Source organism: Talpa europaea, assembly GCF_964194135.1.
Source record: "Talpa europaea genome assembly, chromosome: 3".
Lineage (NCBI taxonomy): Eukaryota > Metazoa > Chordata > Mammalia > Eulipotyphla > Talpidae > Talpa > Talpa europaea.
Window position 1 is genome coordinate 7086599 of NC_140069.1, and position 15164 is coordinate 7101762.

General features: G+C 43.5%; 1 protein-coding gene across 4 annotated transcripts in view; it reads left to right on the forward strand.

Moving 5' to 3' along the window:
• ASAP1 (ArfGAP with SH3 domain, ankyrin repeat and PH domain 1) overlaps window positions 1-15164 on the forward strand; it is a gene marked incomplete at both ends in the record, with an annotated part of 251064 nt that overhangs the window by 159893 nt on the left and 76007 nt on the right. For all 4 annotated transcript variants that reach the window (XM_084230492.1, XM_084230494.1, XM_084230493.1 and 1 more), the window contains one exon: window positions 14781-14855. In XM_084230492.1, the coding sequence (XP_084086618.1) occupies window positions 14781-14855 (75 nt within the window). The remainder of the gene's footprint in view (window positions 1-14780; window positions 14856-15164) is intronic.

A 15164-nucleotide genomic window follows, 5' to 3' on the forward strand; every position in this document is an offset into this window, starting at 1 on the left:
TCCCTGCGGGGACTAGTTACAGATTATGAAGCTTGTGAGACTGGCACTTTCCAAAGAACCCCCTGTAAAGATTCCTCATCCCTGGCACGTCAGTCCTCCCAGTTGTGAGGTCAGCAGTGGGACACCTCCCTGATGGGAAGCCAGGGACCAGAGTGCTCAGGCTCAGATACTTGCCTGTCCTCTGGGGCCACCCAAGTACATGTAGAAATCTCTTTTGTCTTTTAGTTCCATGTTCTTTCTATCACTCAGTGTTCTTGTCACCGGAAAGTGAATTCCAGGAAGTTCCTGATTTCGAACAAGATGACCTGCCATTTATGCTTTTTTCTGATTAAAGTCTAAATCATTCAGAATTAAAGAGATGGAGAACTGTGGTGGTGAGCAGGGTGACAGGAGGGTGCTCAAAGGAATCCTTGTGTTGGTGCTTCATCTTGATTATGGTGCAGGTTCCACGAACCTGTACAGGTGGTGAAAGGTGTGTTTTGTCATGGAACTGTCAATGTAACAAGACACACCAGACTGCATCCACCAACTGGTGAAACTCGAGTCAGCTCTGTACCCAGTGGTCATCTTGTGCCATCGTTAATCCAGGTTCTGGTGGCGTACTGTACAGCACACGTCAGATGTTACCCCTGGGAGGAGAAGCTGGTTGATGGGAGCAGGGGGGACCTGTCTGTGTTGTTTTTGCGAGTAGACAAATTTTTCAAAATAAAAAGTTTGAAGAAAAGTGCAAGTCAGCAAATTCTCGTCAGGGAGGGAAAGTGTTTAGTCATAGCTATGCAAGGGAAACAAAAGCCATTGGAATTATGTCAAGTTAAAAAGTTTTTATACGGTGGGAAAAGATGGTGTATAAAATCTTTTATACAAAAAGATTAAAAAGACACTCTTTTGAATGGGAGAAAATATTCACACAATATATAGCTGATAAGGGGTTAATTGATATCCAAGATGTATTAAAAAAAAAAAAAACCTCACAATGCAGCAGTTAAAAAAACAACCCGATTAATAAGTGGTCAGCAGTTCTGAGCAGACGGTTCACCGAAGCGGAGATCCGGAAGGCCAACAGACACGTGGAAAAAAAGGTTCATTATTACTTCCAGTAAGAGTTGCAGGTTAAAATCACAGTGAGATACCATCCAGCAGCAAGTGTCGAAGAGGGTTCAGCAAAAGGGGAGCCCCGTGATACCATTGGTGTCACGGTGGGGCATGTGACCTGGTGCAGCCACTATGGAAAGCCATCTGGATTTACCTTAAAAAACTAAAAGTGGAAATGCCGTGTGACCCAGCAATCTCACTCTTGGGCATCTGTCCAAAGAATGCAACCGTCAGCACAAAGACCCACATCCTCCGCAGTGTCTGTAGCAACGCTATTTACCGTAGCCAGGACGTGATGGCCGCCTTAATGCCCGTCAGTAAACAGATCAAGAAGATGTGGTCTGTCCACACTAGGGAATATTACTCAGCCATAGATGAAATGCAGCCATGTCCACCAAAATGGAGGGAGTTTGAGAGAATTATGTAAAGCAAATAAGAACAGTGAAAATCAAACTCTGGACATTTACATAGCAGATGATTTGATAAAGAGATTTGTGTAACCTGGTGGACATCGGTCAACACCATGAAGCTCTGAGTTCGGGAGGATCTGGTGGACATGGACGTAAAAGGGAGGTGGTGGGGACAATATGCCTAAAAAAGAAACCTTCTGGGGAGGGATGTCAGGCAAATCTGAAACTTGAAGAGTTGGAGATAAACCAGTGGAGGAGAGTCAGGTTAGGTAAATGAAAACAATTTATACAGCTCTCTTTGAAGCTGAATATGTGGATGAAGAGATCAGTAAAATAACTAGTACATCATATTTTTCCCCTTGAAGAATGAATTGTGAATAAATGAATGAACAAACAAAAGATCACTGTGCCGTGAGACCTCAGTTGGAGACGAGGGCCAGGCCTGGCACCAACTTCCCCCGCTGATTTGTACATCTATCTTTAGACCAAAAAACCAACTCAGGGGTTAGACCTCAAGGAGGACTTCACCAGCAGCATCCGTGCTGAGGAAGCGCGGTGATAGATACCACCCCCGCCACCACCACGACCTAGAGATCCAAAGCAAGGAACCCTACAGCCAGGACACAGCTAAGTCTCCTGTGCAAACTGCGTGGATTGAGCCAAGTCCACCTTCACCCACTTGTGCTGAAGAGGCTGTTCCTAAGTTCAGCACCTGCCACCGCCATGCCTCTCCCAAACCATCAGGAAGATGAAGGCCCTAGCCAGAGGCACAGTGGCCAAGGATGTGGGACCCTAATGGAGGGAGGAGGAGATAAAACAAGCAGGGCTGCTGTCATCTCCTCAAGGCCAGGCAAGAGCCTCACCCTTAGCCAGCAGGCCCTGGACTCTGTGAGGTCACAGCCATCCTGTTTTCTAGTCTTTGCAAGGCCAGGGGAGTACAGCACCCCAGCCAAGCCCAGGACCCTGCCCAGCCATACCAAGCCACCCCTGCACTCCCAAGCCCACAACCCTGATCCTGCCTCATTAAGAAGATTTTGGATGCAGATTGTGGATGCACCCCCACCTGCCAAGTGCAGTGTAAAACAGAGCAAAATCAAACTCTTCTCTGATATTTCTTTAGACCATTGATCTATAACCAACTTTTCACTCTTTTTTTTTTTTTTTTAAGATTTATTTATTTATACAAGAACCAGGGTACAGGCCAGATGCACGGGAGAATGAGAGGATTCACCAGAGACAGAGCGGGGAATAGAATAGGCAGACTGACTGAAATACACTGCTGAGGGGGACAGCGGGTGAGACAGGAGAGGTCTGCTCGCCATGTGGGACCTCGCCGGCCGGCCAGCATTGAACCAGCACTGCAGGGGATGTGCAGCTTCACAGCACAGGGCTCAACCGCCTGCACAACCAGGGGAGGCCCCCAACTTTTCACTGTTACAGATTTTTTTAAACCAGTTTGTCTTGAATTTCTCCCTCCAGTTAAGAGTCCTTAAGGTAGTCATTAATTGGAAGCTAGCATTTCCTCCCAGAAGTGACTCTAGTTGTCAGGTTTGAATATGTCTAGGAAATGCTGCCTCCTAGTGGTGAGAAGCCAGAGACTTGTGGACATGATCTGTTTTCTTGGTGTTTTTAACGTTTGTGGCAAGGTGGTTAAGTGTTTGGGGTTTTTATGTGAAATGCTTAACATAGCATTTGGTTCATAGTATATGTTTAGTAAATAATGGCTTTTTCAAATTACTAGAAATATTTCTTTGGTTGACTTGCCAGTCTCTGAATTCATCCTTCCTTTACATAAAAATGCCTTCGTGAGAGCAAAGAATATAAAATGGAGCAAAGAAAGTTTGTTCAATAAATGGTGCTGGGAAAACTGGGTCGCTACATGCAAAAGAATGAAGCTTGACTACTACCTCACACCATGCACAAAAACTAACTCAAAATGGATTAAAGAACTAGACATAAGACCCGAAATCATAAAATATATAGAAGGAAATATAGGCAAAACACTGCATGACGTAAACCTCAGAAACATCTTTAAAAACTCATCACCCAAAGCAGTGATAGCAAAGGCAAAGATAAACAGCTGGGACTGTATCAAATTAAAGAGCTTCTGCACAGCAAAAGAGATAGTGACCAAAGCAGACGCCCCACCGACTGGGAGAAAATTTTTGCGCTCAACACTAATGATAAAGGACTGATCACAAAAATCTACAAAGAGTGAAGAGTCTCAACAAAAACAAAGTAAATAATCCAGTCAAAAAATGGGCAGAAGGTCTAAAAAGGAACTTTTCCAAAGAGGAAATGTGAAAGGCCAATAGGCATAAGAAAAAATGTTCAGCATCACTTGTAATCAGGGAAATGCAAATCAAAAGTAAAAATGAGGTACCATCTTACACCAGTGAGAATGGCACATACTAAAAAAACTAGCAACAACAAATGTTGGTGAGGATGTGGAGAGAAAGGAACTCTCCTGCACTGCTGGTGGGAGTGCAAACTGGTCCAACCACTATGGAGAGCTGTGTGGAGATTCCCCAACCTGCTAAAGATGGAGCTTCCATATGATCCAGCAATTCCACTCCTAGGTATTTACCCAAAGGACACAGAATCATTAATTCAAAAGGGCACCTGCACCCCTATGTTTATAGCGGCACTATTTACAATAGCTAGGCTATGGAAACAACACAAATGCCCCAAAATAGATGACTGGATCAAGAAGAGGTGGTCCATATACACAATGGAATATTACTCGGCCATCAAGAAAGATAAACTCATGCAATTTGCAGCAACATGGATGGAGCTAGAAGGGATCATGCTCAGCGAAATAAGCCAGAAAGAAAAAGAAAAATACCAGATGGTCTCACTCATAGCAGAAATTTAGAAAACTTAAATAAGGGACCAGAAAAAAGACTAATTATAATAAAGTAAAAATCAAAATCAATTAGCAACTATAAACCAGAGACACACTACGGGGTGGGGGGTGGGGAGGAGTAGGAGGGATTACGGTCAAAATAAGAGGGGTGGGAATTGTATGGGGACCATAACCAAGATGAAAATGCATATATTGTGCAAAAATGATGTAAAAAATATATATAATTAAAAAAATGCCTTCGTGATCAAAGCCAGCTCCAGACATAGCAAATTGTTTGTTCTTCCTGAATTATAGGAATTATAGAAATCTTCTATGCCTTTATGCACTTTTGTCCCTTCTGCTTTGAATGACCTCTAATAGTTAAGCTATTAATGATTGAGGATTTCTTTACAATGCAGCTTTCTTGTTAGGAAAAAAGAAAGCAGGATGATCTTGACTTTTTACTGTTTCTAGTATTTCTTGTCATTTGTTTGATTAAATAGACAGCGCTGAAATTAGGTTCAACTTTTTAACCATCGCAAGGACACTCACTGCTTATAAAACAGTTTGGGGTCCCTCTTATGCCCCTTATCGGACCCTCTTTGCCTGTGATCCTGTGGAACAAGCTAAGGAGTTAACAGAGAACTGCATCCATTTAATTACCAAACCACAAATGGGACCAGAAAACAGTAGCTGGTGGACTGAAATAGATTCTCAGTGGACGGAGAAAAACCATCTCACCCATATCCCAGAAGGCCCAGCACAGCGGGAGTTCTAGAAAAGAACAGGTGCTTGGTGGTGGGAGAACTAGAGGGGCTACCCCTGAGGGGAGAAATCAAATATGGTACAAAAATTAATAACCATGTAAGAAAATAAATAAGCTCAACAAAGCAATTTTAAGAAAAAAAAGAAATGTATGTGAAGACCTCTTTTTAAATAGTAGGGGGTTCCCAGGAGGATCCTTGTCCCGTCAGAGCTCTGTGCCTCTGGTTCCTCCTCGAGCCTGTGGAGAGGCTGCAGCTTGCACAAGGGCCTGCGTCTCCTTTACAGTTAGAGGCGGCTGTTGCTTCAGAGCTGTGGGAGCAGAGGGAAGATTTCCCCAGCTGCAGCGCATTTCCTGTTTGCAGTCTCCAACTGCGGCGGCGGGCATGGTGGTTTGGGTTAGGGATTGTTTGTACTTTCTTGGCTTTTCTTCTTTTCTTTCTCCCTCAAATGAGAATCGCTGGGCATGTGCAGGTTGGATCCTCAGTTATGGGAAGCAAGTTATTTCTTAAGTTCTTTGAAATCCTGCAGTGGTATGGCTAGCAGTTGACTGGTAGCCTCTGGGTTATGTAATAGAGTTTTCAAACCTCATCTTTATGCAAAATGATAATCCGTGATAGGAAGGTTTTGGCATTTAATCTGCCAGATACTGCCTCATGTCCTGATAGGCTTCCCCGCCAATTAATATTATGGGACATCTCGTGAAGTGAGAGCTGTCCGTGTGGGTGGGAGGATGGGTAAGAGGGAGATTTTCTTTTCCCCTTCTGTTATAAAAGTCAGATGTGTTCACATAAAATTCCAAAGTATGAAAAAAATTAAGAAAATAATCATTATCTAATTCTAACTAAATACGATACAAGATGTCCTTCAAAACAGTTTCAGAGATTTAATCACAGAGATAATTTAGATGCAAAGTGTGTGTGTGTGTGTGTGTGTGTGTGTGTACACACATACAAATATATGTCTCTATCTAAGTCCTCAATCTCTTATTCAGAACAAAACTCTTGGCATTAGTGTTTCAAAATTGTACAGATTTCAGAAAGGTACCAAGTTGCATAAACCGTGTATTATATAACACCTCCCCCCTCTCCAGTGGCTTCTCAGACTAGTCCTCATAATTAAACATACATTTATCTCTGCAGTGAAGCGGGGATATTTACATGAAGTGAGGTAAGTAAAAGACTCTGGGGTCCTGCCTTAGTTCAATTCCGCACTTACCACTAAGTGAATTCAGGTCAGGTCAGACATTACTGCCAAATGAGTTTGTTATTGTACATGTTTTGCAAACTTTTTTTAAAGCTTGCCAGCTCTCCATGACCATATCCAAAAAACTGCAAAATCACTTTTAACAGGCTACCTCATGTTTCACTGTATAACTAAGATGCAACTGATTTCCTATAAAGGATTTGATTTTCACCTTCACTAATCCAGGCGTACCTTACCTTAAATACAGGAAAGTTTACCAAAGGTGTATTTCCCCCTTGTGTCCACGTCCACTGAGGGGCAGTGCTCCATACAGTGACAGTAATTCAGGGACCCAGGCACACAGAATCGTCTGGGTCTCAGCAGAGTCTGCCAGGGAGGACAGAGAGAGCAACCAGCCATGTGCAGACTTGTCACCGCTTTCCCTGATGCAGTGACTGTGCTCTTGGCCCCTTGCAGGAAGTAGAATGGAGCAAATGGGCTTTTTGGTGAGAGCTACTATTTCTACTTCATCTGTAAATCACTCATTTCTCCTCACCTCTCCCAAGTACTGACTGTAATTGCCCTTATTTAAAGCAGAGAAAATTGAGTCAGAGATCACTCACTAGACATCCAAGCCAGGATTCAAACCCAGGTGGTCTACACCAGTGTCCACGCAGATATCACTGCCACCATCCAGATAAGCTCTTCAAATTCTAAAATTTTCAATGAGGATCAAGTGAAGTAAGTCTTTATAGCATAACGATGTGGCCCAAGTAGACAAAATAGGGAAGTCCAGCAAAGGAGCAGCAGGTGTCTCTGCTTTCTTATCAGTTAAATGAAGACAGTACTATTATGTCTGGTACTAGACACGCTAACTCATATCAATACTAAAAAATAACACTGGGGTATTGCATGTCTTCCTAGCACATGGTGAGCCCTGTGTGTTTTAGTGTATTTTATTGGATTTTTAAATTGAGTTAAGAAGGTGCTTTCTAAGTAAAAGTGTGTCCTTATAAAACATAATATGCATGAAGATGTTCACTAAAGACAAGAAAATTTGATTTGATATCACTGTATGGTTTTGTTCTAGTTGAAACAGCAAATTATAGATGACATGCATGGAAATGAAATAAAAGTTGATCATGAACTGACTGATCCATCATTTCAAGCATGATAACGAAGTTGTGGGGGCCAGAGTGTCTTCCAGGGCCTAGCAGCTATTTAGGTATTTGTTCCTTTTGCTTTCCCATTTTGATCTTGATCTTAAAAATCTTAGCTACTCCCCTTTCCTTAGACTTCTCAGATGAAGTCAGGTGCTGTGCATAATGCAAAGGAAACTAGTGCTTTCCTTTTTGCTCGATGCAGAGATGATGTTAAATCTAACCCATCATTTCCTGAAATTGAATTTGACAAAATATAATTGCGTTATTTTAAACTAAGGGATGCTCAACCTCTGATACTCCTACACCGACGAGTCTTCCCTGTGAAACTACTTTCCACATAAGTTCATTCTTGTTGGTTCCTGTTGCCGTCTGCGTAACGGTGTCATCCGTTTCCCACTGCCCCTTGGGCCCTCCCCAGCTCTCGGGCAAGCCATTTCTACCTTCTGACTCTAGAGCTTCCCTCCCCCATTGGGACTTTGGAAAGCATTAGTCTAAGGCGGTGGTTCTCAAACTTGACCTTGCACCCGTCTCACCTGGAGAATTTGGTGAAACAGATTCTTAACTTATGTGAAAATCTGATCAGTTAGATTCTATTTCTGACAAATTTCTAGGTAATGCTGACACTTTTAGTCCACACTGAGAATCACTAGGAAGGATCCAGACAGAGATACGGAATTCCTTACTGTTCCAGAGAAACTATAGCTTTTTCCTCCAAATTCACTACCTGATTATATTTACATGTATACATGTCAGCTGACTTGTATTAATAAATAAGTTGAAGGAGAAATAGACTACTGGTTGGTTATCTGTCGCCCTCTTGTGTTTGTGTCATATTTCTTTTTAATAACTTTCTCAATATGAAAACAATACCAGTTCGTTGTTGAAAACTTATAAAATATGGGGGGAAGACAGGAAAGGACTGAAATCATAATCACCGAGAACCATATAACCCACTGAACACTTAAGATACATCTATATCTTTTAACCTCTTTTCTCTATCTTTTTTCTTTCTTTTTTTTTAAAGATTTATTTATTTATTTATTTATTTATTTATTTATTTATTTATTTATTTATTTATACAAGAACCAGGGTACAGGCCAGATGTGCAGGAGGCTTGAGAGGATTCACCGGAGAGAGAGCAGGGAACAGAACAGGCAGACTGACTGAAATACACTGCTGAGGGGAGCAGCGGGCGAGACAGGAAAGGTGTGCCATGCCATGTGGCTTGCTCCCTGGCCGGCCGGGATCGAACCCACACTGCAGAGGCTGCGGACAGCTTCGCAGCACTGCGCTCAACCACCTGCACCACCAGGGAGGCCCTCTTATCTTTTTTCTTATGAGTAATCTTCATGGACACACATAATTTATATTTATACACATACATGCATGCATAATTTTTGACAACATTGGGTTCATATTGTAGTGCTATCTTATAACCCAGTTTTCACTCACATATTTTGAAAACGTTCTCCTGTTCTATATAACACGGAAGCCTAGCAACCTTCACTTAATTGGAAGCTTACAGCCTCCAAAGGCAGAGCTGCTTCGTTACCTAGAGCTGACCTCTCACCCCAAGGAGGCTGCAGGCCCCAGACACATGTCCCTCTGACGTAGTTTCTAGCAGTGGTCTGGAGTACTCACCATGTGCACCGTAATCTCTTAGTCTAATCTCCTATTTTGAATATTTCTGTGGTTTCTTTTTTTCAGTTTAGAATGATAATTCAGAGCCTCTTATGAACCCTCTGCCTGTGCTGAGTGTATGTCATTTAGATGCTGGCCTTTGTGACTGATTGAATTCACCTTGCCATATTTTTTTCCCCCTTCTTTCAACAGTGTTTGAATTGATGAGCAAGCAGGGAGAAATTGCTTGTACCCTGAGGCCCTGGTCACCCTATCCGTCTTTGTACTGATTCAATCATGAAGCTTGTTTTCTAAGTATTTCAGACTTTTTTGGAAGGTTATATTTATATTGTGCCATAGTTTTATAACAGACATTGTGAAGTATAATAAAAATGTAGGATTTTGAAAGGATTTTGACCTTTCTTACTTTTCCGCTTGCTGTTTAGTTACTGTGGTTTCCTGGGGTGTCAGAGCCAGGGCCACCCTCCTGCTGTGAGACCTTGGGGCAGCACCCTGGAGCTGTTTCACCCAGTTGGTCTGAATTTTTTTCTACAATGTTCAACTTTTTCTCAGTAGCTCATTTTCAGCTTGGAGGGTATTATAACTGGAAGCTTCTTTAGACACCTTATAGCTCTTTCAGTTTATCGATGACAGAAATGAGGCGTGACTCACCTAACCCTGAGGCAGGTTCGTGTCTAGGACACTCTTCGCCTCAGTGTCAGACAAGTCCTGACAGCTACAGGATGGAGGTTATCCTTGGTCTGTTCGCTAAACCAATCCTGGGAGCAGCTCCAGCCCTCCGATCCCTCTTCTGCTCCGCCCCCGCTCCTCCACCTTCTGCTCTGGTGCTGAGCTCTCTAGGAAAACAAAACCAGCTCAGAACAGCTTTCCTGGTTATCAGGGAAATTCATGTGTTCATCCAGTTCACAGCATTTATTTAGACTATGAGACACAACTGCACTGTACTGCGGTTGATGTAACACTGGAGGGCGGGACAGGGGAGCTGCTGCCTTCAAGAGGCTGCCCTAGACAGTGAGCGCCGGTAAGATGCAGCACTCGCCCAGAGTGAGCCTTTTCTGCCTGCTTAAGAATAATGGAAGAGGGTGAAGGGGCTTGTTTCGAAGAGTCAGGATCTCTGAGGAGGTGACACAGAGATGAGAGGACTCTGCTGGTAGCCAAAGGAGCAGTTCCAGACAATTGTAAGCATGTGCTAAGGCGGAGAATGTTCCTGGGTCAAGAAGCTGGTAAAAGGCTGCATGACTGAAAGGAAGTAGAAATGAGGAGAGGGGCGTAAGGCTATTGCCAGGGCCAGTCTAAACTGGGAGACTGGATTTGAATCCAGTTCTCTCGGCAGCCTTGATGGATTTTAAGCTGATGAAAAGATCGCTCTCACTGCGTGATGCCGGGAATGAGAATGTTCAGTAACAACTTCAGTGAATAGCATGACCATGTGCCCTTCTCACTGTTTAACCTAGGGCGAGTTACTTAACCTCTCTGAGCCTATTTCCTTACTGATTGGATGAGAGTCAGACCCATCTTACGGCGCTGTTATGAGCCATAACTTTAGATAACAGGTCAGCAGTGCCATCTGTCATTTTAATCTATCAAAGTCAGGCTGCTCTACCTTGAAGAGGGCATGGCATAACAGAATGTATCATCTTACAGATCCTAGAACCTGCCTTGCAGCAAGAGGCAAAACTTATCCAAAAGGGGAACGTGGAACACTTTGAAGGACATTTGGGATTCCCACTGCCCACTACCCCAGCCTCAGAAGATCTGTTCCAGTATCTGAAATGTTATTTTATTTTTTCCTCACTACTGCAGAGCTCTTCAAGTCTAAAGAATTCTAAGAAGATCAGTCTCGTTACATTTTAGTAAGGGTCTGCGTGGTGCCAGCCTTTTGCAAGCAAGGCGGCCATGTCTGTACCTCCTGCAAGTCCCCTTAAGAGCATGGGAGGGCGGCCCTGTCATCCTACTTTATAAGCAAGACGTGGAAGTCTCTAGAAGGTCACACGACCTTCTAGATACCTAGATACCTAGATACCTAGAAGGTATCGCCCAAGCAGATACCTAGCTGAGTATCACCACCCACAAATCTTTGAGCAGAGGGTAATGTGTCTCAGTGACTCTCACCTGTGTTGGATTTGTAAGTGCCTTCCACACATTATTTTTTCTATCCCTTAATGCATATGTGCAACCAAATAAAATAGTTTAATAGGTCAGTACTGTTGCATTTTCTTTGCTAGAGTATCGTTTTCATTGCAGTGCTTCTGGTATCTCCAAGAAGATAGTGCTGCAGACAGTTCATTGATCTGGAGCTAGACCAGGTTCATGGCCTGCCCCTCCACCTAGCTAGCGGCTGCATTTGAACGTGCAGTCATGTTCCTTGTGAAGGCGTCAGGGGTAGTCAGTGAAGTAGCGCTTGTAAATGCCACAGCCCTGGGCTTGCTGCAAAGTGGGGGCGTTTCTGAGTTGGTTTCTCTCTCATGCCTTCAGTGTGGGTGCTTGCAAGAACTTGCCGCAGGGTGTCTCTTTTACCCAGGAGCCAAGTCTGTAAGGTTGAAAAGTTAGCCCAGAGTCCCCAGGTTCACATGCCTCTGGGCTCTTGGGCCCTGCTGAGAACTCTTTCCTCTGTCATAATATCCTGGAAACCATCCTCATCACAAGGCCCCAACTTTAAATAGCTCCGAGGTGATAACTCTAGGGCATGAAGGAGTTAACACATGGGACAGAACACCTAATTTATACCAGGGAACCGTGGGCTTAACTGCTGGGAGCTGGCTCATTATTTTAATTGGATTTTCCAATGTGTTGCACAAGTCAGCAGATCAGCATTAGCTTACTTGCAGAGAAACTGTTCCTGTCTGTAGAAGGGCAGTGCAGAGAGACCACAGAGCAAGCCAATAGTGTTCTTTTAGTTGATTCAGGGGCTTGTGCATGGAGCTGTGGTGGCCCGCTGGGAGAGGTGTGGCTCCCCAGGGAGGAAACCACCTCTCCCCATGGTCTAGGTCCAGCCCCCAACCCCAAAGCAGGCAGGCCGGAAGTGCCATATGTTGTGAGGCCATCCAGCTATTCCTGATTCCTGCTCGGGGATCAGGTCGGTTGATCACCAAAACAGATGGGGATGCCTCCCCTTCAGAAGCACACCTTTTAGAGAGGAAAGACGTGTGATAGATTAGTAAATGAGTCAATAAGATTATTTCATTTTGTGGTAAAATTATACAGTGGCTGAAAATAACCAGGGCAGAAGACTGGTGTTTCATATATGTGGAGAAAGTTCATGAAGGTCTCCTGATGACTCGGGTTATGTGGGCTGCTTGTAGAGGGTCTGGTAGTGTGTAAAAAATTGAAAGGAGTAAGTGATTGTTTTTATCAAAGCCAATATTAATTACCGTTTGTTTGCTTAAACCAGTCAGTTTTGCAGAATGAAAGCATAGACTTCTGAGTTATTCCAGATTTCTGGTCGGACACAATGTATATGCTAGCAAGGTAACTGGGCCTTTCGTGAGGGAGGAAATAAATAGCAATTTGTTGGGAAATCATTCTTGAAATCATTTTTAATGTGTTCCTTGCTTAATAAGATAGAAGAAGATGTGTGTTTTAAACATACTCTTGAACCCCTTGTAATCTTGAATCATGTAAAGAGCTCGTGGGGTCATCAGACTTTACCATCAAAGGAAGGAAATGGATCGGAAGTTCAGTAAGTGGAAATGGAGCAATCAATAGAGTCTTAGTAAAATAAAAGGGAAATCATGATATAGTAGACTTGAAAGGCTTTTTTATAAAGCCACTGACGATAATGAAGGTGCCACAGGAAGACCGCTGGCCCCGTTATCATTGTCTTATGTTGGCAAGATTGTGATCGTCCACATGTGTGTTTCTGCTCATTCGTTTGCAGCTCTTTCTCAGGCCATGAAAAGATTCCTGGTAGAACTAGAAAATAAAAGTCTAGGAAAATTATGTAAAGTTGTGTATTCCAACTCTGTCACAAAAAAGACCTTAAAATAGCTGAGAAAATAGGTTTTGTCTTCCTGGAGGTCACCATGGGAGGTAATTTTGGTTTACCCATCGATAAATAGCTCCAAAAAAGTGTCCTTAAGATGGACATGGGCACCTGTGGCAGCTCACCATCTTGAGGGCTTGGCGTGGCCTCAGCCTCTGAGAAGACCCTGCCTTCACCGGATTCCTGCGGAGGCTCTCCTGAGCACAACACCTGAAAGGCCGGGTCTCTCCATCCTCCGCAGTGGGGGTGGCTGCTCACCCCCTGGGGAGCTGCGTCAAAGCTCACCACTGTTACAACATACTCAGCCCCAGCCTCCGTGGCAAAATAAAACTAAAAAAAGACGTGCGCCTGCTTTCTCTTTGACGTGTCTCTGTGTCTTTATAATGACAGGGAGTTATTCTTCTTAAACAATGATACTTAAAACATATCTCCTTTGCCAGTTTTTATGAATTAATGTATTTATTCCTGGGAAGTACATTAGGAAGAGTCTCCATTTAAATTTTTTTCTACAGCCTTTCCATTCACTGTGCACTGGAAAGATTCTGAAATCATGATACACGATATTTTTGCTGCCGTGGTTTCTTATCAGCCTCCAAGGTTGTGTGTGGATAACCACAAAGAAATTCTGAATTCTTGGGGCTTTCCATCCGTGCGGCTCCAGCCCACCACCGCCTGCCCCATGCCTGACCACAGCGATGGCATTGCAATGTCACGACCTGTGTTTATTATGTGGTGAATCCGTGACTTCTGAAGACTTTTCCTTCCAAACAGCCCCCACTATTCAGTACTAACCACAGAGTTTCCTACTTCTTTTATTTTGCAATACAGCCTTCAGATCACTGCATTTGTTTGTTTTCTGCTTTATTTCACAAAGGATTTGAGGCATTGGTTAAAAAAAAAAAGTTAAAAATGGTTTCTAATGTCTGTTTTTTCTTTTTTTTGCTTTAGAATTTTTACTTTTTTTGAATAACAATAAGGTACTTGTTACCAAAAAGCAAATTTTTTTAATGCCAAAAAGTAAACAGTAAAATCCTCTCCTCTCCCTTCACACCCATGTCCTTCCCTGAGGAGAGCAGCAGCAGCAGGTCACTCTGTCCTTCCAGAAGGGATTTCCACATAGACAGAGTTTGTCCTCTTTTTGTACAAATCTGTGTACTCTGTGAATATTTTTTTTCACCTAACATTTGTGTCGGAGACATTTCCAAAGTTGGACATAAAGAACTTAACCATTTTTGTGGCTGTTTAGACCTTCCAGAATTTATTTCATCAGTCCACTATTGATAAGCACTGAACCTTTCATCGGCATAAACAGTCCCGTGGGAAAGAACTGTGTACACATGATTCTCTGTTTCCTTCTTTCTACAAATACTCATGAAGCAGCTACTCTGACAGGCAGTGTTCTAGCTTCTGGAAATAGAGCAGTGAGCATACAAACGCCCTCTTAGGTAGACGCCTTGAACCATCATAAAACCCAGGTGATCCAGACCTCTGCTTCAGAACACTGAAAAAACTTGTGCCTGAGCTGTCGCCTGCCCTTCCGGAATATATTGTCTTCAGTGGGTTCAAAGTGCGGAGGACACAGCCATGAGCAGGACCCTGCACCGCCCTGGTGTGGAGAACGCTCAGCCCACATTGGCTGGTTTTACTGTTCTGTTACCGCCTGCCTTTTAATCGTCTCCCATCTGTGTTTTGCTTTTCAGCTCCAGGGTCTGAGCCACAATGTGATCTTCACCTTGGATTCCTTGTTGAAAGGAGACCTAAAAGGAGTCAAAGGAGTAAGTGTTCAGGAATTTGATTTTCACTTTAAAGGAATGATTTTTTTTCTCTCAAGATCAGAGCGGTATGCTGTTTGAAAGGCTGTAGGGTAAAAGTATCAGGCTTTTCTGCCCTCCCGCCATCAGGATAGATGACAGAACCCTGTGGTCCTGAATGCATGCCTGATGGCGGCACCTGGAGTAGGGTGTGGGCGTAGGTAGATGGGATTCACCTGGGCTGAGACTGGGCTTTTAAGGGCAGCGTCGCGGGGATGCCAGCAGAAGCCAGGAACGAACAGGAGCAGAGAAGCCAAGAGAGAAGCAGAGTCA